The sequence below is a fragment of the Neolamprologus brichardi genome, chromosome 7 (assembly GCF_056152115.1).
Source record: "Neolamprologus brichardi isolate AB-2024 chromosome 7, ASM5615211v1, whole genome shotgun sequence".
In the NCBI taxonomy this organism is placed as follows: Eukaryota; Metazoa; Chordata; class Actinopteri; order Cichliformes; family Cichlidae; genus Neolamprologus; species Neolamprologus brichardi.
The window spans coordinates 39,307,118-39,333,038 of record NC_142110.1 but is presented as its reverse complement, the minus strand read 5'-3'; the positions used below and the strand labels follow the sequence as shown (position 1 = coordinate 39,333,038).

General features: G+C 37.1%; 3 protein-coding genes across 8 annotated transcripts in view; 2 read left to right on the top strand and 1 right to left on the bottom strand.

Annotated features, from left to right (window-relative positions):
- Positions 1-473: 473 nt before the first annotated feature.
- si:busm1-57f23.1 (cystatin) lies at positions 474-4,855 on the top strand. Of its 2 annotated transcripts, none has more exons than XM_006795596.3 (5): positions 474-581; positions 759-967; positions 4,008-4,159; positions 4,257-4,358; positions 4,547-4,855. In XM_006795596.3, the coding sequence occupies exons 2-5, from the start codon at positions 880-882 to the stop codon at positions 4,640-4,642; spliced, it is 438 nt and encodes a 145-aa protein (XP_006795659.2). In that variant the 5' UTR covers positions 474-581; positions 759-879; the 3' UTR covers positions 4,643-4,855. The 2 variants fall into 2 exon arrangements, with proteins under 2 accessions (XP_006795659.2, XP_035765754.2); XM_035909861.2 differs by having other exon boundaries at positions 479-581; positions 735-967.
- A 3,309-nt stretch (positions 4,856-8,164) lies between these two features.
- On the bottom strand, positions 8,165-19,261 carry rassf6 (Ras association domain family member 6). 5 transcript variants are annotated; one of them, XM_035909813.2, is made up of 12 exons: positions 19,115-19,261; positions 15,753-15,879; positions 14,928-15,002; positions 14,671-14,749; positions 12,273-12,433; positions 11,744-11,835; positions 11,294-11,493; positions 11,108-11,209; positions 9,652-9,703; positions 9,444-9,562; positions 9,204-9,301; positions 8,165-8,841 (listed from the first exon to the last, which is right to left on the bottom strand). In XM_035909813.2, exons 3-12 carry the CDS (start codon positions 14,984-14,986, stop codon positions 8,766-8,768), a joined length of 1,038 nt encoding a protein of 345 aa, XP_035765706.1. In that variant the 5' UTR covers positions 14,987-15,002; positions 15,753-15,879; positions 19,115-19,261; the 3' UTR covers positions 8,165-8,765. The 5 variants fall into 5 exon arrangements, with proteins under 5 accessions (XP_035765706.1, XP_035765707.1, XP_035765709.1 ...); XM_035909814.2 differs by having other exon boundaries at positions 14,928-14,999; XM_035909816.2 differs by lacking the exon at positions 15,753-15,879.
- Positions 19,262-21,714: 2,453 nt separating this feature from the next.
- Positions 21,715-25,921, top strand: part of musk (muscle, skeletal, receptor tyrosine kinase) — a 33,018-nt gene continuing 28,811 nt past the window's right edge. The window contains exon 1 of the mRNA XM_087843586.1: positions 21,715-21,954. Coding sequence (XP_087699712.1) covers positions 21,840-21,954 — 115 coding nt within the window. The 5' untranslated portion in view covers positions 21,715-21,839. The remainder of the gene's footprint in view (positions 21,955-25,921) is intronic.

Sequence of the window (25,921 nt, the reverse complement as noted above, 5' to 3'; positions counted from 1 at the left end):
AGTAAACTTAGCATATTCCACTTGCTTATATTGGCAAATCTATTCAAAACTTTCAGAACAGTTTCTTCCATGATAAGAGATATTTTGGACCTGATGTGGTTTTGCTGTGTGCCATGGTTTTCACTGTTACTCACTGTATGCCGACTGATGTCATCATCTGGCTTGTGTTGGATCTCCACAAAGTGGCTATTCAGTGCTTTAAAACAAAATGAGAAGATGGAAATGTGCACATCTAAATAGACACAGACTACACACCCACATGATGCATTCAAAGAGAAACAACAGAGCGCGCACATACACACAACAATGCCCGTCAGACACCTATCTGAACTGACTCTTCCACTTGAATATTTCTTTTCTGGCATTCACACCCTAGGTTAAATCTATGCATGCAGTCATATGTGGTATTAGCTGGGTGTGGTCTTCACTGGCTTGTTATACAGGCCACAGCTGAAAGGCTGAATAGTCACAGGCATTCACTGACGCCACCCTCTCCCTCTTTCACTCTCCTGCCTCACATTTCTCTGTTTCACCCTCTGTTGTTCCAGCACTCACCAGTATTCAACTTCTTTAACAAAAAGGTATTTATATTTCTCCTTTCTTTGTAGCATAAACTATACGGATGGATAATCTATAGGGATTATATATAGTACTTTGTACTTTTTTCCTTTCAGCTATATTATTTAAAGTTTCATTTCTAGAGTAAATCCTCTTTATCTCAGTCCTCATTTGAGTGCTCTCTTTGTGGACTTGGACAGACCAAATCGAGTGGGACATCTGCAAGTTGGTTGACAAGTAAATTGTTCCGCTCATCTGAAGAGTTTTTCTGGAAACCAGTCTTTCTCTTGTGAGGAGCACAGCAGAGTTTGGTGTATAAAGATGTATCTTCCATTGTCACTGCTGATATGCCTATCAGTTATCCAGCTGGGCTTGGGAGATCAGCTTGTGGAGGAAGTCATCATAGCCGGTAAGTAATTAAGAAATATAAGAAGCAAAAGCATGTGGAGTAATGTCACAGGCAAGCGAGCCAGAAAAAATAGCTTCTGAAATTTTGGGGGCAATACTACAGAAATACTATCTAATACACGCACATTATTTTTTTAAAATGTGAAGTTTCATGACAACTGAAGTGGCTGTATTTATTATTGTGCTTCAAAAGAGCCTTACACTGGATATATAAATTCATGAAAAAATATCACTTTCCAACAGGGACATTTACAAAAATGTTAAGAAGCTGTGTAAAATAAATATGTGAAATATTTGCAAATCACATAAATATCTAGTTAAAAAATATTTGATTGTTTCCTTAAAGTATGCACTGATTTTAAAACCAATACCAGCAACATGCTTTGTGAAAGAGCTGGGATCTGCAGATGTTTAACCCTATGTTGTAACATCTGTCCTTTTAACAAAACTGTATGAGAGCAGCTGGAATTTTGTTGAAATCATGTTTGTCTATTTTTGTCAGATGATGGATGTCATTTGTTCTGAGTAACAATGGGTTCTGGCCAGTTTAGCAACAGGACTGTTTTATTACACAGTTAGTGATGCTGTTGTAAATCATGCAGTAATTAGCTGAAAAACAAAATCTTGTCTGGTTGGCAGCATCATGTTGCTCCAAAACCTGTTCATGTTGCCCAGCATACATAGTGTCAGCATGTACAATCAAGCAACCCAATAAAGATATACTGTCCATGATTGCCAACCATAGGACACATTTCCTTTCAAGTCAACCCATTTTAAATGCACTTGATCCTAGAAAAGGTTGTTTTTCTTTTCCCTGTCTGATCCCAATTCACTGCCCATTTAGACCCAACAGATCATGCATGCAGTGTTGGCTGGTTGTTGTGATTTGGGGCTATATAAACAAAACTCAGTTGAACAGAACTGAATTAGTCCTGCTCTTTAGATGCAAATCCTACATGGATAAAAACAGCCACCAGTATATCATTATGTTAATTTAAACTTCATCTAAATACATTATGAGAGGCATCCATCTATTTCAACAAATTAGTTTAAATGGGTCAACAGAATCTGTCTCTTGGATTCTGATTAGTACCTCAACATGTGGTGACAGTAAAGTAGAAACAACATTGGGCTTGAAATGGGAGCCATTCTTATAAAGTACAATGGAGGTATATAACAATGACTGCACTGGAGCGTAGACATCTGTGTCAGAACCATGACTAACAGTCTAGAAACAAGTCACACAAAACATTTGCAATTCAGCTACTTTGACTTTGTGTATTCATATGACATTTAGCCACAATGAAAAACATATATTAGTAAATTGCCTACTATCGCAGCATTAAAGATAAGATGAGATGAAATGTGCATATACACATCTGTATTTTTTTATACAAATGATGAAGAAAAAATACAATAACAAAATTCAGATAGCAACCCAAGGTAATAACAAGACAAAATACAGAAAAATACGAATGCTAATAGTGAAAAACATATGAGTCATTAAATATTTTTGTGGCATGATGAGAGAGGCTAGATGTGATCTTCTGTTGTGCTCCTTGGATGTTGTGTTTGTTGGAGTTTAAGGGAATTGTGTTTGCTATTATGGTTGCGTAGTTGTTATATGCTTGTTTCTTCCAATGCTACTGTGCTCTTTAATGGCTTACAGTTGTTGTTGTGGAAATGAGATGTTGCACCACGAGTGAAGTTATGCACTGGGCTAATGACACCCTTGGAAACAAAGTGTTAGAATGTGTGCAAATGCTGAATAAAATAGCAGTTGTAGTGACAGTTGAAGCTTCAGTGTCTCTGTGTCAGTTCTTGCATTACAGATTTCTCAGCATGGCGTAATATGGTCAGAATACTTTGGATGGTAATAAATAACATTGTTTAAAACCATTCATACAGTCAGGGAGCTTACATTTTGCCTCTTAGTAAGTCTTTGAATGTCAAAACGGCACCAAAATGGCGCCATATTTGATGACTCTATACTGCAGTCTGGTTGGCTACAGTGAGTCATGTTTACCTTAGTGAGAAGACAGATACAGATGTTCTTGCTCAAGTGCTGTTTAATTTGGCATGGTGGAGTTGTAGCTGCAGAGTGTTAAGGAATAAAAATAATAAATGAGTAATCCATCAGGAAAACTCAGTACCAGTACTTAGTATGTAAGGAAGATTATATATAGTGCAGTAAAATCTGTAGCATGGATGTAATTTACGCAGAATTTGGAATGCAATGTGATTTATCATTTTCATAACTTTGGAGTGTTTGTTTCAGACATACATTTGACAAAATTGCATTTTTCCTTGCGTGTAACTTTAACTTGTGTTTTAAGGGCAGCTCCTTGCTAAATCTGTTAAGATGAAAACCATTGTTTTACTCACTGAGTACTCAAATAGATGTACATTAAGGGGAAAAATAATGGGGGAAGGATTAAAGGAAAGTCAGCCTCGAGAAATTAGTTTCAGGAGTGATTTGAAACAAAACACTGATTAAGCTGATCTGACAGGCCAAAGAAGAATATTCCAAAGTTTAATCTCCACAACATCAGAAGCTCACTTCTTATTTAAAGTAAGAGGGTGGAGCAGTGAAAAGATGAGAAGTCGGCTGCATCTGCATATAATACCTCAGTCGCGCTGATATATATGTAGGCAGGAGCCATGTAGAGCTTTACAGTAGATTCTGATGAGCAATGCTTGGTTTGGCCTAGAAGTCAGTGTAGTTTGGCAGTATAAGACCAGCTCAGTGCAGGGTTTTGTGGTTTCTGGACTAAAATATGGAGTTCGGCATAGTGTATGACTTTGCAAATGGAAGCAGATCCAAGTTAATATTAGGATATGAGAGGATTACTAAGGTAAGTACTTTTAATAATTTCCTAAATTGGCAGATGCATTAAGTGGCACACGGTTTAGTGCAATAAGAAAATGCATCCTCATAATAATATCCATTCATCATTTTTTTTTAATCATTGATGTGATATCTTGATGAAATTGTGTAAATTAAATGTTTGTGTGTTTTTGTGTGTTTAATTTCATCAAAGAAAACAAGTCTCTTCTGGGTGGCTGGGTTAAAAGGAATCCAGATTCAGCTGAGGTTCAGGAGGCAGCTCAACATGCTGTGAAGATGTTCAATGAAAAGCCCAAGGGCAAGAAAATGTTCATATTGATTGAAGTGACTGATGCTCAGAGTCAGGTTAGAATCAGCTTTCACAAACAAAATGAATCAGCGTTTTACTATTGCAATCCCACTACAGCGTAAAATATACATTTATGTATGCTGATGTTTGTAGGTGACCAATACAATCGACTATAAGATTGATGCAGTCATGGGAAAAACCAAGTGTCCCAAGTCTGAAAACCAAGACTTGAAGGGCTGCAGTGCTGTGAAAAAGGTGAATGTTTTCTTTGTCTACATTTGTAAAAGTCTGTAAAGTTTGTAAAGTCTCTCAACAATATTTTTTTCCAATGCAAAACAAGTGAAAAGCTGAATATTAATAAATATTAAGTTAAAAACAGAAATCTAGAGAAACGCTCCCTTTTGATTCTCATGTAATGCTCATTGTTGTTTCCTCTTTCACAGCATCTGAAGTGCCGCTTTGTGGTGACTTACAACCCCCGCAACAACAAACACGAGCTGCAGAAACAAAAGTGCAGGAAAGTTAAAGACAATGTTTAAACTTTGAACAGCTTTAATTTGAATTGCTTTTGTAAGCTTATTGCCATGGCAAATTTCTGTGTTCTTATTTCCTGTCTCTGTAATTTAGATATATTTTCAATACTATGTAATGCAGCAAATTAAACATGGTGGATGTGGAGGATTGTTCAAAATGAACAAATCATAAATTTTAAATAAAGATTAAAAAGGTTTGTCAGAATGCAATTATAATTTGGTTCATGGGTTGAAATGCCTTCTTTTTCTATTTTACTTTAGCTTAAAAAAATTATGTGTGTGCCATTTGTGCAAAATGTAAACTGGATTCAGTTATTTAGTTATTACTGTAGGCTATTTAGAATAGACTCAATCAAATGCATGCAGGTAAGAGTCAAAGTGTTCATGATTTATTCATGTTTATCTAACTGATGGTTTTTGTTGTTGTTGTTGTTGTTGTTTTATAGCTAAATCAGCTGATTAGACATTAGACAGGTCATGAAGTTTTTCACAAGTCAATCTCTCTTCATGACCTGTCAAATGTCTAAAAAGAAGGATAGGAAATGAGTCATTAGAATGATTTGACATTCGGAAATAACATCTCCTACACCTGTTTCTGTAGAAATATCTTCCATTGACTCAATGAAAAAATTCATGAGGAATGAGAGATGCATTTCATTATACATTTTAGGAAACAGTGGGCTGCCTCTTCCATGCCTTTTGTACTCACTGCATTTGTATAACTTATTGATCCTTTCTATATCAATCTTAGACATTTTGTCTGTTTGTCCTATTGGCATAGAATGATTGGGAATGGGAGTAATGGTTTCTTCTCCAGGCACTGATGCAAAGTCATTCCTAAGAAATGACTTCATCACTTAAAATTCATCAACAACTAGTAATTCATAAACCAAAATCCAGTGTATTTTTTAATTTTTCTCCTGTTAAAGAGTAATGTGATTCAGATGCTGCTACCACAGTACTATACACACCTAACACCAACATGCAAAGAGATGAAGTCAGAAACTTGCCATGTAGAAAATAATGTGACAGGTAGACAAGCTACCATTACACTCATAAACAGAGGTACTTCTTTGAAAAGAAAAAAGAAAAGAAAAAAAGAATAGCAAAACCATTTTGCTACTTTTCTGGAAACAGTTATGTTATTGATAGAAAGCAATCTTACCTTCCATGATACATCACAGAGGAGCAGTCATATAGTGTGTAAGTTGTCAGTATCTTGTTTATGCAAGTTGAATGCATTCTGTACTGAACAAAGAATAAAAACAGTTATCATTGTTCATTTCAGAGGTATGAGCTTGTTTTGTCTCAGAGGTATTTTTGGAGACAGTCCTGTTTTCAGTCCAAGATCTCTGTGACCTTTGTATCAGATTTTAACCAAATGTAATATAATGGGATGGTCAGACTTTCTAGATATTGTTCTGAAATTCGATTTATAAATGAAACCACTAGCAACCTTTTCTTCCTTAGATTCAAGATAAATCTGAATCCATAAAGGGGGGAATCATTAACCTCAAACAAGTTGAAATAAATCTCATCTGAGCAGCCAACATGTTTTTTCTCATAATTAACTATTAATGCAAAATAACACTGTAGGTTGTAAGCCACTGCCCACAGGCATGGTATGGGCAGTTAAGGAGTCAGCTGAAACATTTTGTTTTGAATAAATAGAGATTACCTTTGTTTGCTGCCAGAATTTTAGACATTAAGCCTAAATGTTGAGTGTTCTCAAACTTCACGTCTAAAATTAAATGGTTCAGTTATCCAACATGAAGAAGCATGGAGTCATAAAATGAGTTAAAGACCCATGATAAGAATAGTCAATCACCTTTCTTTTGGATACGCACCTCCAGAGACACAAATGAATCTTTAGCAGTAAAATAAAACATGAATATTGAAGAATTTCATTTTTTTGTTTTCATTTTTATTGTCTCATCTCACTAGTTTTTTAATACAAACTAAGATTCATGAGAGATTTTTTTATATAACAAAAGCTGACCTTGATTGTCATCATGTCAGGTCCTCCTTAAATAGTCACTCAATAATAGCACATTACAGATTAAAAATAAGAATTTAATGGTTGACTGTCATGTTTACTTACTACAAGATCAGTCTAAGAAGAAAGAAGAGGCCCATGTCACCGAACACACACACACGTGTGTGTGTGTGTTTGTAATCATTGGTGTACATCTATCTGGAATGAGAAACCATTACTTTTCTTCTCAATTCTGATGAACCAGTTTGACCTTGCTAGCAAGTGAATGGCTGGTTAGACATTTGTGCATGTTTGTTAATGGGCAGTTAAACGAGCTAATAAACCCAACTAATAATCTATTTATCTGTATTGCTAAAATGCTCTCTCTCTCTTTTACTCTTTAAACTTGTGGCTTACACCCAGAGTTGTCAGACACTTACATAGATCACATATTTGCTCTGCATGTACAATATTATCTCAGTTAAAACTACAAACTTGTATGATATTTTTAAAAAAAGAAAGAAAATTAAATGAATGAACTAAATGAAAAATTGCATTTAGTGGATAAGAATACATTCTTCCTCTTGAGTAAAACCCAATTTTCAAAAACAGAAATGTAAAACCTCTTCTGGGGCTTGCACAGCTAACATCTATGGATCTCCTTCATGATGGAACAGCAAAACTGTGCCACTGGGAACACTCATTTTCCATTTCTTAAAAGTCTACCATTTGGAAACTGGTGCACATGGAAACTCTATCCTACAATAAAACATCTGTTTATTCTCATTTAGTCATTCATCATGGCAGAGGAAAATTGCTTAGTAATATAAGGCTGTCTGGTGGGCTGGCAAGCCATTACAAAGTCTTTGCCTCTAAACTGCAGTGCTCACCTCATTTCACATTCATTATTTAACTATTAAGACAAGGTTTTCCATCTGTAAGCATTTTCCCATCTTTCACACACAGACACAGAGAAGCAAAATGAGAGAGGACTTTTATTTACTGGTTTTATCTCCTGTCATCCAGTTTTCCTATTATCTGTCCCCCAAAGTAGCTTATTATTGCATTCACTCTTTGTCATCTTGTTTGTACCATTGTTGATGATTGCTATATTTAATTAAAGTGGCATTTTTGTCATCTTATGATTCATCTTAGACATATTTCCCCCACTTTCAACCTGTCATGTGTGGCATCTTTGGAACGATGTCTGGCTGACTAAGTGACAAATTAACCACCAGCCACTTTGAGAGGTTCAGATGAAGGCAAACAAATAAAACAAAAAAGGGTGGAGGCAGAGAAACAAAATAACAAAGGCCTACAGTAAGTACAAAGTATTATGCAGACTCTCATGGAAGAGATAGAAACACACTGGGAAAACTACGTAGAGAGGAAAATGCAGGAGTCTGAGGAACGTGCAAATGCTAAGACTCAAGGAAAGTTTTGTCTGGATTAAAATTTGATGAACACCACATACAAGAACTATTTCCATTGTGGTCATTGAGCCAATCAACACTTTATTACAAACCAGTAAAATAAATACCAGAAATCAGCAATAAAATCCATCCAACTCAACCACATATAAAATAACAAAGTACACAAAAAAAGAGTAAAGGTCATAATTTCACTATGGTTTCAGCAGGTTTTTAACAATCAATATAGTTTTATCAAAAGTCTATATACACATATATTGATCATTGATAAAATATATAATAGAATTTAACCTTGAGCAGAGTCCAAATAACCCTTGAAAAGCTCCAGTGGCACACATAACTCAAACATAGCAAACAGAAAGCACAAACAGAAGTGGCCATTTGGTCCCATATTTATTCACGGACACAGTGAACTACAATTTCTGGCAGCAACGTCTTACATTTGCATCTTTAATTTCTTTTACAGTTTAAAATAGAAAAAGACACATAAGACTGGAAGGATGATATATTTTTGTATGGGATATACACCAGCTTCATGCTTCATATCCCAAATTGTTCATCTTTATCATGTATCAGAGATTCAGAATTATAACATTAAAGAGTGCGTGAAGAAAAAAAAACAAGGGAAAAGAATTCCTCATATTTCTGTAGATCTTTCATTGTTGAACATGGAAATGGTGCTGTACTGAATGTTGAATCTTGTTTTAGAAAATCAGGTGAGTTGTTAGACACTGGTCTCAATGGGACGTGACATCTTACAGTTTAACATATTGGACAGGACTCTCTTTTGGTGTTTGTACCTGGCACACACATACACACACACACACACACACACACACACACACACACACACACACACACACAGATAGATAGATAGATTAAGAGAGAGATACAGAAACCATAAGCAAGCAAAAATATAAATGAGAAAGTTTAAATATTGGCGCCACCACCTGACCTCAAACGTTACTACAGTTTTTATACGTGACCGGTGAATGTTGGTTATGCACATCTTTTTGACTGGTGTAAAGGAAGATGTAGTCATGCATAAGTGGTAAAGCACGCACCGTTAGGCTCTTTATTAATTTTCTCTATTTTCAATACTTAATTGCACTCGTGAGAAAGCATTTTAAGAGCGTTTAAGCATATAAAATTGTATACTAACTTGTTCTCAATCCTTTGTATCTCTCTGTTCTCCTCGTCTTTGAGTTTCTGTAAAACTTTTTCAAGGATTGGAAGCTCAATGTTCAGATATTGAGCTACCTGCAAAGAAAAATATGGTTGATATAGTTTGCAACAAATAAAAAAGCAGAAAACTCTTTATTAGAAGTAAATGAAGGTACCTTAAAACACTTAAAGGGTAACATTATGTTACCATAAGTTAAGGCATGGCTACTGCACTCACATCATCACTAACTTCCTCTTCATCCGCATCCATCAAAAAAATCTTCATGATGTCATCAGAGGGTCCCTGCAGTGTGCGCTCCCATAACGGCTGGTCTGTGTTACTCAGCTTCCTTTTTTCTGGACAAAGCACACAAGTGCCACATTGGTGCAGCATTTTCTTGTGCTATGTCTAATTATTGCATTTCTTGTGGAAAAGATGAACCCACCTCCACTTTGATGAAGACAGTAGAGAGCAAATTCCTGAGGATCGTTCTGTATCTGATGAACATACAGCCAAAGTAATATATAAATATATAATTTTTTTTTTGGATGAAGTTATTATGGTTTGATGAATTCTGACTATACATTATTTACATCCCATGCTTAATCCATGAGGTTTAATAAGATATTTGCAACCCTGAGAGCAACCCATTATTTCACAAATGTTTGTAGAAGAACTCTATGTGCCTAGTGACTTGATTTTACACACCAGTGGCCCTGGAAGTGATTGGACCACCTGGATTCAGTGATTGATATGGGTGACTAAATACATTTGCCAATATAGTGTACCTCCCTCCCTAAACAGTGCTGTGGTTTCTTTTTTTTGACTCCTTCCTAATTTCTTGGATTTTTGCATATTTGTCACACTCATTTATTTCAGATCATTAAGCAAATTTTAATATTCATTTGTGTTCATAATTTTCATTTAAGGGTAACCTGAGCAAACATAAACTACAATTTTTAGATCATGATTTCATTTTTTAAGGGACAAAAGCTATCCAAACCTCTCCTTCAGGAATTCATGATTCCGTTAATTACAAGAAGTCATCCAGGTCCTAGAGCAGCAAGGACCTGGAGTTGCTCCGTGAGTAACTACAGAGCATCGCACTATCACCATTGTCTGTTGGTATAATGTTCTTTTTTGATGTGACAGGATATAAACCTGGTTCTTTTGTTAGGCCCTGAATGAGTTCATGTTGTAAGTTTTGTAGGGCGGCCAGTCCTGGGAAGTTTCCCCAGTGTTCCAAGTTTTCTCCCTTTGTGAATAATGGCTATCACCTTGTTTCACTGGAATCCCAAAGCCTTAGAAATGGCTTTGTAACCCTTTCCATTCTGAGATGCCTCTGACTCTGTTCTTAAGTAGGTTAGGTTTAGGCAATGTGTGTCGCTTTCCGAGCTCCTTTAGCCCGTTTAATTTTCTCAGACAGGTTCTATTTAAGCGATTACCTGATTCAACATGTCTGACAGTAATGAGGCCTGGGTGTGGCTGCTGAAAATGAACATGAGCATTCCAAAAAAATAAATAAAAAATTAATGATTTAACAAGAGGGGACAATGCAGAGATATGTTTGGGTTGCTGTTTTTTTCCCTCCTGAATAAATGAAGTCATCATTTAAAAACTTTAAAAGGTACAGTGTGTAAGCTATTTGTGACCTTTGAATGAAAAGTTATGAGGTGCATTATATGTGTGCCTGGTCTCTAGTCACATGCATAAAAGAATGGACTGGTGATGTCTATGTTGTTTATGTGTTCAAAATTGGGGTTTTGTCTATTAAAAACCTCATAAACTTACTGTACCTTTAAAAACTCAAGAAGGTGAAAATCCTTTTTTTCACAGCACTTGCATGTACACAAAATAAATTACAATCGTTTTTTGTACTAGTCCTCTGGTACCAAACTTACCTTGAACTTGTGCAGCAGCTGTTCAATGACTTGGTTTGTGGTCATTCTGCTAGAGATACAAACTTTAGTTGGTGTACCAAAGCACGGAGTGAAGATCGAGGTCTGTAGAACAGAGTGAAACAACACTGACCTTAAACTCATGATGAAGAAAAGAAGCCCTGAGGGCAGTTTTAAGCAGAAACCCACTTTGTAATTGTAGAAGTGGCCATTGATTGAAAAGCGATGCTGCCTTTCTTTTTCTCTTTGAGCTGCTGACTTTCCCGTGCCCCTCCTTCTTTTAACCAGCGAGGCATCACTCATACAGCGGAACAGGTTGGACTCTGCTTCCTGTTCTGGATTCTTCTGCTTTGGAGGGCGCAGGGTTGAGGTCTCATAAACAGGTGGTCCTTTTTGTGCAAACACCCCCAGAGAAAAAAGGTTCACATTCAACATATGATGTAACTACAATAAACAAGACAGTTTTAAATATGTGTAAACAAGTAGACATAACATTCAACTAAAGCTAACAATAAGATTTGATGATAATCCATAAGCCAAGATCTTATGTCCAACAATATCTATAATATACTATAATTTAATGGTTAAGATAGCATTTTTGAGAAATGACAGAGATAGTGAAGAGAAAAAGGCGTTCACCTGGTAAAGGGTTTTTGATTGTTTCTTGTGGCGTCTCAACCATCTCATCTATCTGGTGAAGGTCAACATATTCTCCCCATCGTGACATTCCTCTGAAAGAAAGATTGACTATGAAAACAAAACCTGAAACACTTTAGCTATATAACTACTGTAGTCATGCAGTAGGGTCGCGTGTGAGCTGAAGCCTAGTCCAGCTACCACTGGTTGAGAGGCAGGGTACACTTTGGACAGGTTGCCAGTCTTAAGCAGAGATAACAGAGAGAGACAGACAACCATTCACCAACTTTCACACCTATGGCCAATTTAGAGTCACCAATTAACTTGACCTCACCAATTGCATGTCTTTGGACTGTGGGAAGAAGCTGGAGTACCTCGGGAGAACCCATGCAGACGCAGGGAGCTCATGCAAAGCCCGCGGTCAGATGGTGGAGGCAAACGCAGGATCTTCTTGCTGTGAGGCAATGGTGGCAACCACAGAGCCACTGTTTCCCACCAGTACTAAAAATATTGTACAAAATTTGATTTTAACCTCTTGCTTTCCAGTGGGCTGACTGGACTGGTGGGATCTGGAGAGGTCTTAGGAACAAATGGAAACATTTGTTTGTCATCCTGTATTTTCAGCCTGATTGGTCTCCGTACTCCCCAGCAGATATTCAGCATGCCTTCCACCACCACCGTGCCATCTGCTTCCTGTTACAGAAACACATACACAGACATGTTAAAACAAGCTTCACTATTAGCTATATGGCTAGATACAGTCCCAATCAAAAGTTTAAGACCACATGCCTTTAAAAGGCCAAATCTGTGCAAAAATGTGGATTTTCTGTCAGGTAGTCACACTGTCATGTTGTTCTGATGGCAAAGGAAAAAAAACTTTCCCTTTTTGAACATGGTCGGGTTGTTGAACTGCATAAGCAGGGTCTCTCGCAGCGTGCCATCACTGCCGAGGTGGGACGCAGTAAGACAGTTATTTGGAATTTCCTAAGTGATCCTGAGGGTTATGGAACAAAAAACTCAAGTGGAAGACCCCAAAATTTCACCGGCATGGAGCTGGAGAATCCAATTGGCTGTCCGTCAAGACACTGGACAATCCTTGACCCAAATTACAGGTGCCGACTGCAGCCCAATAACCATCAGATGGTATCTGAGACTGAAGGGCTTCCCAAACACAAAAGGTTTTCAAAGGTCTCGTCTCCTTGAATCCCACAGAACTGACTGTTTGGACTTTGCAAGAGAGCACCAAACATGGGACACTGAAAGGTCGAAGAAAGTTTTATTCTCTGATGAGAAAAAGTGTAACCTTGATGGTCTTGATGGTTTCCAACATTAGTGGCATGACAAGCAGATCCCACCTGAGATGTTTTTCTATACGCCATAGTGGAAGGGGCATCGTAACGTCTGGCGTGCTTTTTCCTTCAGTGGAACAATGGAGCTTCGGGAGGTGCAGGGGTGTCAAACGGCTGCTGACCATATCCAGATGCTGCAGAGAGCATCCCTCATGGCCCTCGTCTGCGTGGTAACGACTGGATTTTTCAACAGGACAACGCTACAGTACACAACACCCACAGGACAAGGACTTCTTCCAGGAGAATAACATCATTCTTTGGACCATCCTGTGTGTTTCCCTGATCTAAATCCAGTTGAGAACCTTTGGGGATGGATGGCAAGGGACGTTTATAAAATTGGACAGCAGTTCCAGACAATAAATGCCCTTCGTGCAGCTGTCTTCACCACTTGGAGAAATGTTCCCACTCACCTCAAGGAAACGCTTGCATCAAGCATGCCACAACATTTTTTTGAAGTGATCAACAATAATGGTGGAGCTATTCGATACTGAGTTCATGTTTGGAACTTTGATTTCTGTTTTGGTGGGGTTTACAGGTTTTTTTTGGGAGGTTTGGTCCTAAACTTTTGATCAACTCTAAAACAGTTCAGTTTCAGTTGGAACCTTGGAACCTAGTTAAGATCCAACTATGCAAAATTTTTCAACTATGCCATTTTTCAAGTGGTCTAAAACTTTTGATCGGGACTGCATATAGCTATAAAGTTGGAGACTGCATGAGACATTAGAATTATCAACAGAATTATCAAAATTACAGCTCTATCATTATGTCATGGGGGAATCTAATGGATGATAATTGGTTATTATTTAATGGTCTAAGAAACAAACAAGCAAATAACAAATAAATATAAAAAAAATAGGCTTATTCTACAAGCAAATGCAATACGCAGTAAGAGCAGCAAGTACAAATGGGTGCTTTGTTTTAGGTTTTATTTTAAGTTTATAGAATAATAACACTGTTTTAATTTGTTCACTGTGAACAGGAAAACAGAAAATCAAGGAATACATTTATGCATAGGAATCTATATTTAATACTGATGCTCAATGGGGAAACACAGAGACTTTAGAAACTACTTGAACTTTAGGCCCACCTACTTTCTGTGCAAAGAAGTCTGGGAGATCTTCCAGGAATGGTGACGCTATTTTCAGGAAAAACTGGCTAGTAGGTGGTGGTTAAATACCTGTTGATCTATGATGTGGAACATAACCTGCTCCTGAGCAGGTTAGGCTAGCAGTGTAAGCTACCATCTACACCTGTAAGAAGTGATCCACCTTCACAGTACTAAAAACCCAGGATTAACACTGAAGTACAGGACTCAGGTCTGCAGTCTATTGGCTACCACAGACAAGGACAAACAATCTTTTTCTGTCAGAGTAGTGTGAGAGAACCCACACACATGCAAACTCCACACAGACAGGCCTAAACAGGCAGGTGCATTTGACCCCAGGAAGCCAAAGCACTAACCATTGAATCATGGTGCTTTTGTATATTACCTATTAATTATCATTACTAACTAGCAATGTGAACATCTCAAGAATTGGGAAACAAAATGGAAACCTATTTCAAATTCTTATTAAATCATACCTGAGCGTAAGTGAGGTGAAGTTGAGTCTGGTCCTTCAGGAAGCAGTTGTAGGTATTAAACAGGGAGAGAAACTCTGCTCTAAAATTAATAAAAAACTAAATGTAAGGTTTTGCACAGCACAGCCCGACAATGTTCAGGTCATATTTATTAGTTTATTATTTTATATTCTGTATTCTTTGTCAGATTATTTGGAACCACTTAAGGGAACATGAAATACAGAATACATAAATGACATTTAGTATACAAAGTAACTCACCTGGACAGTGTTCTCCCATTCCCTGCCTTGATGACTGGGAGGAGAGCTGCTTCATTCATGTCTGGTCATCTACTGCTGTGAAAACAAACAAACAATTTTATAAAGTTAATGAAAACTTTATAAAAAACCCCTCAAACATATACGTGTAAGCTTGAGTGTAAAATCAGGTGACTAACACCAGATGCTGCCAACTTGGTGAACAGTATTGCGTAGTCGTGCATATGGCTCCATAAAAATAGTTAACCAGCATTATGTGCAACTTGAGCAAGGAAAGACACTGGGAGCTACAGTGCACTTCTACAATCCTGAACCAGCTGTCAGTGTTTCCAAGAACAAATTAAATAAATCGAGTCTTACCTCCTCTAACATGGTGAGTCAGAGCTATCCTCTCTTCTCACTGTCTTTGTGTCTGCCTCTTTCTTCCTTCTGTGCTTTAAATATCTCTTTCCAGTCTCTCTGTCTCTCTCTCTGATGTGTTTGTGTTATATTTATCCCTCTCTCTCTTTCTCTTGCTCTCTCTCTCTCTCTCTCTCTAACATGCATTCACTCTTTTACTTTCTTTTTTGTGCTCGTCTCTAAGAAATTTTATAGCTGCACTCCACCCAGCAACCCGTGATGACAGTGTAGACCTAACCATTTGTTTATTCTTTGGTCAGAGACGCCGAAGTCTGTGACCGACAAAGAGGACTGCTGGAATATTCATGTTGCCTCATTTAAAAAACAAAAAAGCAAAAACTTCTTTCTCCTGTTATTTTCTGGAATCCTGCAAAAACTCCCAGCAGTCTGAAAACAGCAGTCATATATGTCTATTTCTTTCATTCTTACCGGTTTTCTCTGCCTCAGCCTGTTTGCTGGTAAGTAATATCTCAGTTATTCAGCAGCTGTCATACCAGAAGCCACGGCACTCCTCTTTCTGACTGACTGTTTCCTCTTGCACAGGGAGACGTGCCAGCTACAACGATAACAATAACAAAACTTTAAGCACGGAGTTTCTACAGAAAAACGTTGGTATTTGTATCTTATGTGCACATGAAGATTTGACTGAATCTGGCAACAAACTTTAATGTAAAACTGCATTTAGGCACTGTAACAGTAAAGCACAATGTACAATCCCTAATGTATCAAAGCATCAGTCAAGACTCTTTTTTACTCTTTTCTGATAGAAAACACTATGTTTCTAACCATGTGCTACTACTACTACAACTCCTCTAATTACAATAATAATGGTCATCATAATGATAGAAGCTTGGAGTTGGAGTTTATTTGAAAATCCAGGGTCTATGTAACAAATCCCAGGTGGGCATGTTTGTGTGAATGAAGTACTGAAGTACATGGCATAGAGCATAGGTGTCAAACTCTGGCCCGCGGGCCAAATTTGGCCCGCAGCCTAATTACATTTGGCCCGCGAAGCCATACCAAATTACTATTAGAGCTGGCCTACTGGTATTATACAGCTAATATATATATATTGTTTAGTATTAAGCTTTGCTTGTTCCATATTCAGGTTTTCAGCAAAACTTGTTTGAGCCCATAAGAAAAGATTCATTCTTATATCTGGAGGAAGATTTTTTTTTTCAATAAATATTAATGTTAGCCTGCGACCTTGTTCCAGTTTTGAATTTTGGCCCACTGTGTATTTGAGTTTGACACCCCTGGCATAGAGCAAATGTACTTTTATAATAACGTTTGCTAAAATTGTTTTTAAAAAAAGTATTATCATGCTCATCATGCTGACTCCAGCTCCCGAGTTTGAGTTAAATACAGCAGTTTGTATGTTTTCCCTCTTAAACATGCAGAGTTTAGGGTTTCCAACAAATTTTAATCAGCAACTCTTTTTAGAATGTATAAATTGCCTATTAAGATTAATACGTGTTTCATTTTTTAAGTTTAATAACACTCATTTTTGAGAACATCATCTCACCTAAGAGATTTAACCATTACAAGCATAGTAATTTATCTATTTTTTATTGAGAGTGAAAATCGCAAGAACAAATATAACCGTGTTGAACTATTATAATCATTAATCATTGTCTTCACTTGTTTCACAAAAAAACCCCATTTATAATTAAATCTTAAAGCAAAAAACAAAAAAACAAAAACTTGCCTATTGCAAACCAGTCTGTGCATTGAAAGCATTGGTAAGTCACGTGCCTTTCTAATCTTATGATCCCACAACCCCACTTATGAGCTCTGTTTTAATCTTAGCTCTCAGTTAGTTTAATCTCAGTTTGCGCAGTATAAAACGATTCTCATTTGTTTATTTTGCTTGCTTGTAGTTACACAGCACAAACAAGCACAGGATGTACTTTCATTTATATATAACCTTTCTGTTCTTTGTGACCACTCAAAGCACTTTTAGCTACAAGTTTTGTTTTAACCATTTAAAATTAATATATATATCACTTTATGACTTCATAGTGCAGCTCAAGCAATATCTCATACAAATGCCCAATTTAGAATTATCAATTAAACTAACAGGTATGTGTTTGGACTGTGAGAGGAAGCCAGAATAACCCAAGTGCTCTGGAATTGGTCAAACATGCAAACGCCACACAGAAAGGCCCTAACTGGGTTTTGGACCTCCATAATCCAACCATATTTCAGACCTTGTATCTGTGCCATGGCAATACTTCTCAAGCCACTATTCAGGCTAAAAGATTGACATTTAGACATTTGTAAGTATTTTATTTTTATATTTAATCTTGAAATGGTCCAAATTTGTCCTGAACATTATGCAAAGGTTAAATCATTCCAATGGTATTTGCTTTAAGAAATCACAGCACTAATGTGATCGACAAGAACAGTTTCTAGTAAAAAAAAGTGATACATGGTAGTAAGCTGCAGAAAATTTAAGCTCTAGCATATAATAATGTCAGCTCTTTCACTGACCTCTTATAAGCCTTTGTAATATAAAGGAAACAACTACTGTATATATACTGAAGAATATAATGAATGCCCAGCAATTTATCACCATTTCACACAGCATCCACATTCACAGTATTATAGTGTATTCACAAACATGTAATTATTTTAAATAATTTTGTTTTTTGCATTTTGTTACAATGTAGTTATACATTTTTAGAATTAATTCTTCATTTAAAAAATATTCTGCATATTATAATCAAAAGTTTACTCTTAAAGTCTATACAAAGCATGCTTTGAGGGTGGACATCCACTGGAAGACAAGTGACCTTTAAAGTTGTAAATCTTGCTTGCAGGCAAAAAGAAAAACAAAAAAGAAAGAAATTGCCAGCATCAAATGTGACGTTTGAATAGAACCATGACATATATTTATGTTCTCTCAAGAGACTAGTGGTGAGTAAAAATCCCACTGTAGGTAAACACTTTACAGCCCTCTCTCTGCTAATCCGCTAAACAAACCATCAGGAAATAGATTTATTTATTTATTTATATTTTGAGAGGGCATATGTTCTGATAGCATGAGATAATCACTCGGAAACCTTTACAACTCTTTGGCATATACACTTCACACAATTCAGTGCCACAGTTGACTGCTTCACTTTACTTTTAGTACGATGTTATCTGGAGGTTGAACAGATGATTTTGTGTGTGTATGCAATAAAAGCCTTTTTCAGATTGTCAGCTGTGGTTCTATAAAAACGGAATGAAGCCAAAGAAAACAAACACACACCAATGTATTTGTTTTATTTCCTTTACTTTACTTTTTGCTCCTCCCCATTTTGCCACTCCTATCTGTATCTGACTGTCTTCATACATAGCCCTTGCTCTTTGTTTCTCCCTAGATTTGACCTGATTATGTCATTTTAATATACCTTCTGGTTGTTTCTTGCACCTGGGCTGCAAAACTTGACAAACATTGTGATAAAGAACCCAGCTTTGTTCTACTCCAGCCTACAGATAAACTGTGCTGTATCAGGCTACTGTATGACTCGAGTCACATGAGCTCTAGTCTGTGACATTGGTGTCCGCCCCATGTGGCTAACATAGAATGAGTATGCTTTTCATACAAATAATATAAAGAATTCAACTATTACAGTCTTTTATTTTCTTAATGTGACTGGCAAGTGTTGCTCTGAAAGAGGTGTAACGCATTTCATTTCCATTTTGTTAAGCCAGACACTCTTTGGTTCTTTTACAGCTGCAAAGAACACGTTAACAAACCAAAGTATAAAGTAAACATGTACCAAAAGTAAATTTCCTCTTACCTGACTAGTGTATCTTTTAATCTTCTATAGAATGAAGCAAGTTCACTCCATGTTCGAGCTCTCATGTGTGCATAATGTACATGTGTGTTTGTGGTAGGAGGTCCAGAGTACGGTGCATGTGGCAGGAGGTGAGCGTGTGTAGCACCCCACAGCAGCTGGTTAATTATTACAGAACATGTTGAGACAGTGTTCATAGGGAGTGGCTGACTGACACCAGATATGACTCGACTTAACTGTGCGTTTGTGCATGCATGCCCGGAGAGAGTGAGAGCGGGGGTTATGCATAACGCATTACATTTGCCTGCTGGGCAATTTTACAAATCAACTGAGATTGTAGTCGGATTGGAACACTGTTGATGTTTGTACCATTTGGACTGAACCATCTAGAAAGTCTTCAACATTCTAAATACAGAGTTTATTCACATCCTGCACATTTGTCCTTTTAAAAGTTTAGACCAGGTGTCTTACACTGGATCAAACATTTACTTTGTTGATGTTCAGGTTACAGCATGTAACACCACAAAATCCTACAAGTCAACATTCAGTATGTTTGCTTTTAAAATAGAACTTGACTCCTTCTTTTTATTAGGTTATAGTTAGGGCTGGATCAGGTAACTCTGAACCTCTACTGGGGGGGGTTCCCACGATGCCCTGAGTGCCCTGAGCAGATGACTGCCCCTCCCTGAGCATGCTTCTACTGGAGGTTTCTTCCAGTTGAAATTGAGTTTTTCCTTCCCACTTTCTCCAAGTGCTTGCTCATAGGGGGTCATCTGATTGTTTGGTTTTAATGTATTAATGTATGCTCTTTACCTTATATTACACCTTGAGGTAACTGTTGTTGTGATTTGCCATTATATAAATAAAATTGAATTGACCTGAACTGAAAAATGTGACTTTGGAGTTTAATGTAATTTTTTATGTTCTCTCAAAAGAAAACAGACGTTTTGTTCAAGTGTCATAATCTCAAAAGCCTTAGCAATGATCTTATCAAATAAGCAATTTGTGTCAAATACACATGCATGTGAGCACCAACAAACACATTTAAACAAATACATACATATGAATACATACTAAAATGTAGGAGAGAAACCTGGTAGTACAGCCTATGTGGAGAAAAAAAAGTTAAAAAGTTTAAGGTTATCAAAACAATGGACGTCTTTAAAGTATGTTTGCAAACCTCAGTCTGATGCAAATTGGAGCCACTGCTGCGATTCTGTCAGCAGAGGGAGTCAGAGTATTAGTGCAAATATTTAACAGAGACATCTGGTAATGCTGAGTCAGAGATTCCAGGCCTATCAGTATCAGTGGGATCTTTTTCAGTTTTATCCTGGTTTGATACCAGGTTAAAACCTGATCTCTTTGATGTGTTTGGGTTACTTTGGTGTTGTAACACTTTCATGAAACAATAAAACTGATTTTTTTAAAAACTGGACTCATGACACTACATACAGCCCAGTTCTGTCAAGCAGCAGTGTAAACTAATAAAATCCTGTGCTTTTATATAACATTTACTGTATACTGTTTACTATATAATAGGCTAATGTACTCTTTGAAACAGCAAAGGGTGAATGGAGCTAGACAATCAACAGATGTGAATTATTTCATCAGACGCAACGTTTACATGGACTGTAAGTTAAGAAATTCTCACATTCTAGGCTTTTGCTAATTAGCCAAAAAGCCCATAAGAACAGAATGATAAAACAAAACAAAACAAGAAGGTCACAAACAAGCAATCCTTTGTATTTTACGTTTAATTTAATCCGCTTTATTTATTAATTTTTTGAAACAAACCTCCTTGTGACATCTGTTAAGTCAACAGTTAAATCTACACAGATGACAGACTGAAGCTAACTGTGTGTGCTGATGGAGTACAATAGTAGAGTGTATCTGAAGCAGAATGGATAAGGAGCAAATGAACTGAAATGCCATTCCTTTCCCAAAATAAAACAGGACGTACAGGCTGGCAGGCAACAGGTGGGCACAAAGGCTTCCTTCTGGATTGTGTGTGTGTGTCAATATATAACAGTAAATACATGTTAAGTAATGTGCTAAAATAAGCCTGTCTATATATTTTTAAAAATACATATTTGTAAATTTCTTTATATATTAATATTAATGACTTGGTATTAATATTAAAAGAGGATACATCTGCAGATAAAATATACCTTATTTTTCTTTTGATTGTTGACATGAGCTTTCTCTTTAGTGGCTTTTTGGCTATTTTACGTGTGTATTTAAGGATCACACCTCTGACCAGATTTACATGGAGCCATTGGTGCATGAGAAAAAGGATAGTATGCCAATGTAAAGTAATTTGCGCTGCATATAAAAAATGTAGAAGTTTCAGAATTTCTGTGTCTTTATGTATGCCCATACTGACCAAAACTTGTACCTAGTGTCTTATATGAACATGATAAATAAACACTGTTTGTTGATTACTTTAAATGTAGTTAACAGACCAGCACTGGAGCCTGTGGAGCTTAGAGCAGAACTACACAACCTGAGTGACTGTACATGAGGACAGCAAGCAGCTGCCGCCGTCAGTTACAAAGTTAAAAGACACACACGCGCACAGACAGATACATACGCAGAGTGATTGAGCTGGTTCTTGCTGAGCGCAGAGCTCATGGCTGTCCCTGGCTAAGACACACGCAGATGCACATAGGAGAGAAACACAACAAGAACATCTCTATACGTACTGGGGGAATCTCACCATAGTCTCATTATGTATCTGCTAGATAATGGTCTGAACAATAATTCTAGAGCAAGGATGACGACTGTGGAACACATTTTGGTCTTTCTGCTGATTTTGATCCCTTCATGTTACAACATGCAGACAGGTAAGTGAGACTCCTACACCAGAGGTCCTTCAAGCATGTCTTTTTAAAGTTTTCTAAAGTGTCTTATTACACTGACGTGGTGAATAATTAGAAGAACATGAAGTTTGAATTAATTATGCATGAAAGCTGCAATGTGCTTGCCAAGTTACAACAGCAATCCTAATAAATGTCACAAAATGTAAACAGATGAACAAAACGAAAAAAAAAAGGTCAAGGATAAACCTTTTAAGACCGTGCCTTTGGATGAGTGCACATGTGTAAGTGAATATAATGTGCAGAAGACAAAGAGAAAGCAGTCTGAGTTTTTCCTGGCACATGTAATCACCTGTTTCCCACTGCACATCCTGCAGGGAAAAGGAGAAGGTGTTTATAGGTCAACATAGTGTAAATGTGATTAAATCTACATCCTTCCTACACTTTGGGATATCCTCTCTGAAGCATATGGTAGAGGTGGTGGGGAACTAGCTATTCCTGCTTCTTCTTCACCACATCTCAGCCTGAGTGGTACACCTCTTGCTGAGCCACATTGGGAGGAAACAGCAAACCTGAGCTTGTTGTTGAACCAATAAGGTCAGCTTCAGGGTCATGAGATGCAAGATGGAGATGAAGTCATCGATAATACACTACTACACATTGGAAATTATTTAATGACTACACACATAAAGCTATACATGCTACAAATTGTCTCATAGAAACAGGTGGTGCAGATGCGGTTTCTCTTTGCCTGGGAGGCTATTGTAACAGTCAAGCTACACGGTGGACTGACATGGTGTAGGGTTAGGTTTGACTGTAGTTTTTTCCTGTGGAAGTCATTGATCAGAAGGTTGAATTGATGTGCATAGCTTCTTCCACGTCATTGCAGATCAACTACTGTCAAATAAGAAAATAAAAGTATTTCTTGAAGATTTGATTTAAACAATATCTACCACACATTACCATCTTAAACTATTCCACTGGATTTACAATAAGTCTTGAGTCACCCCTCATTTTTTTCTTTTGCTTCCAAGGACCCAGACTTTCTTGTACGTTTTAAAGCGGTCTAAAACAAGTTCTCCAAGCTTTCTGAAGGTCTTTCAAATTTTCTCTTTGGACACTGGCTTCTATTTTCTCTTATAACCTGTATTTCTGGGATTTCAATAGATCACTGAACCTATTTCCTAAATATAAAGCTAAATATAAAGAAATGAAGGGTGACTCAAGACTTTTGCACAATAGCGTACAATATTTGAGTTTAAACATCTGTGAAAATTAAATGATTATGGGTGCACTTTTTAAGATCAAGTGACAGAGTTTGGCTTGACCACAGTATAACAAACTGTGATGAATATTTAAATGAATATTTAGCAACTCTGGACAGACAAGTGCTATAAAAGTGTTATTATCTTATTACTATTGGTTGTTTTATTTTGTGTTTTTTCAGGCACTGATTAATTGACCAAAGCCAATATGGCTGGCACAGAAATATTGACTTTCATGTCATGCTACGGGTGATCTGTCTTTATTTTCCCGCGTTTGGTTTAATTTGAAATGACTGCGAACCAACTGTGGTGACACATTGCAGCATTGCCTCACAGTAGAAGGTAACTGGTTTGAGTCTCCTGGTCAGCTGGGGCCTTTCTATGTGGAGTTTATATGTTGTGTCTGTTACTGACAGTCAGAAAGTATACTTGATAGTTGGTGGTTGTACAGGTAGCCAGTCCAGGCTTTTTTAGTAGCAGAAATCTACACATTGGGTTATGGTTTCAATCTGTATCTGTCAAGTTAACAAAATTAGACTTTCAATATGTACACCTTCAGACTCAATGTATAATTGTTAAGTAATTAACTGTGCTGTAAGACAGTCTATCCTCAGAATCAAGATCACTTATGGATTCAAAAGCAGCCTGATTAGTTAAAGAGGCTTTTTAACATTGCTCAACATGCCTGTGTAACTGAACTAGTAAAAACAATGGAAGAATCCTTTGCAGACATCTGAGCACCAGATACACCATGAGAACAATGCTAATTTTTTGTTTTGTTCTCATTTGTCCAAAGTAAAAGTCAAAAGTTTCTATCTGGTCTGCACAACAGCATTGAAGTATACCTGGTTGTGTGTGTGTGTGTGTGTGTGTGCGTGTGAGAGAAAGAGGATGGTATTTACAATTTGTCTCTGAGCATGGAAAAAACCCGGAGGATAAACTTTTATTCAAGGCAAACTCCAAAGGAACCAAAGGTTATGAGTTACAGGCTGTATGAAAAAAGCACATTTTATGGGATAAAGATTAGGAAAAGATACATTTTACCAGGACATTTCTTGAATTACACACACATTTCTAAAGTGCTGCACACTAGCATAAACACGCTGGTTGCTACTTCTTCAGCCAATCAAGATCAGCATTAACACAGCAACACTAAAAATAATAAAGGAACTTGCTGTTAGTTTGTATAGGTTTGTGTAATGCCTATAGCAAAGGCCAGGAGGGATCACTGTAAGTGGCCTTGACAGCCTTGAGTCATTTCTGGTGTCCAAAAAACATTCAGAGATTTTGGAAAAACAAAATCCTCTGCCGGGGTCAGATCCGCAGAGGTTCTCGTTTGCTTTAAGTGGTGAGTCATTTGGCTTCATTCTTCAGATGTTACCCATCTGTTCAGACATAATATTGGCAATGGAAAGACATTGCAGACAGAAACAAACAGTCTGCAAAACTTCTCCAAATCTGCTGCGACTTTAATACAACATAATACTTGAAAAAAATAAATAAATTAAAGTTCTTAAGAGGAAGTGTTTCCTGATATTCAGCCTAGTCCTTAATCCACAACAAGGGTAACAGCAGTTCAACATGTGGTTAATTGCCTTTAATGAGATGGAAAGTTATTTCACCACAGAATTTATTAGGATTTGTTCTCTTGGGACAATGAATGTCCACACAAATTGACAAGACAATACATAGAATAGTTCATTGATACTGAGTTCATAGACCTCCATCTTACTTTGACTTTAGCTACAAACATATCATTTTTCTAAAGACCAAGACTTTTTCAGTACATGAGTATGCTTTATAATAGGTTTTGTTTTCATCAGTCAGTTGGAAGTCACAGCAGCAGTGACCTTGAATTGAGGGTGGGGATGTGGCTGCTTCTCCCAGCTATGTTATTGTGAAATCTTGGTTTCACCAAAGACAAAACAAGCACAATGTCCTGTAAGCCCTAATCCTATCACTGCTTCTTCTTTCTTCTTCTTCTTCTTCTCTTTCCATGCTCTCACCCTTCCTCTGCTCTCTCCTTTCATCCCTCCGCTGGTTTATATTTTGCCTCTTTCTCTTCTTAGTTCGTGCAAAGTTTAAAGCAACCCTAACTCTCTGATCTGAATCCTGTGTTTCCATCTCCTTACTTCTCTTTGTCTTTTAAAAGTGAGCTTTTTGTATCTTTCTTTTAAACCCACTACCAATTCTCTACTTCTCAATATAATAACCTAGAGCAACAAAACAATGTTGAAAATACAAGCTCAAAATTCCTGCAACTCCCTGTCCGTTATTAAGACGTAGTAGCCAAATAAATATTGATCATATCTTTAGTCTGGATGGATTTACATCACAAGAGATGTGTAATATTTTGCATAGTGTTTGTACACACAATTGGTGACTTATTCACCCTAGTTTTAACAAAGACCATGTGCTGAAATCAGATAGTGGAGAAAATTGGGTGCTGTGGGGATAAAGGCTTTCCTTGAATGTTAAATTTCTCTGTTGTCTTTGCTTTAACCTCACCCGACTAACAGCAACCCTCTAAACACTAGATAAAGTTCAGCTTCTATACTGGTCTCTCCTTTTGTGCTATCCTCCCTTCCTCGTCTTAATCCTCCAAAACTAACCAAATCCTAAATGTTCCAGATGTAATTCTGACAATAAACATGCTTCTTCTTTTTCTTTCATTATCTCAAGGTCAAATTCTTCTGCTTACTCAGGTCAAAACTGTGACAAAGCACAAA

Bases quoted from the DNA above. Each gene is read 5' to 3' on its own strand.
- rassf6 (XM_035909813.2), bottom strand. From the start codon at position 14,986: ATGAATGAAGCAGCTCTCCTCCCAGTCATCAAGGCAGGGAATGGGAGA. The intron at 14,750-14,927 runs GTGAGTTACTTT...TATTAATTTTAG, and splicing joins AATGGGAGAACACTGTCCAG to AGCAGAGTTTCTCTCCCTGT. The intron at 12,434-14,670 runs GTATGATTTAAT...TTTCTGTAACAG, and splicing joins TTCACCTCACTTACGCTCAG to GAAGCAGATGGCACGGTGGT.
- si:busm1-57f23.1 (XM_006795596.3), top strand. From the start codon at position 880: ATGTATCTTCCATTGTCACTGCTGATATGCCTATCAGTTATCCAGCTG. The intron at 968-4,007 runs GTAAGTAATTAA...ATTTCATCAAAG, and splicing joins GGAGGAAGTCATCATAGCCG to AAAACAAGTCTCTTCTGGGT. The intron at 4,359-4,546 runs GTGAATGTTTTC...CCTCTTTCACAG, and splicing joins GCTGCAGTGCTGTGAAAAAG to CATCTGAAGTGCCGCTTTGT.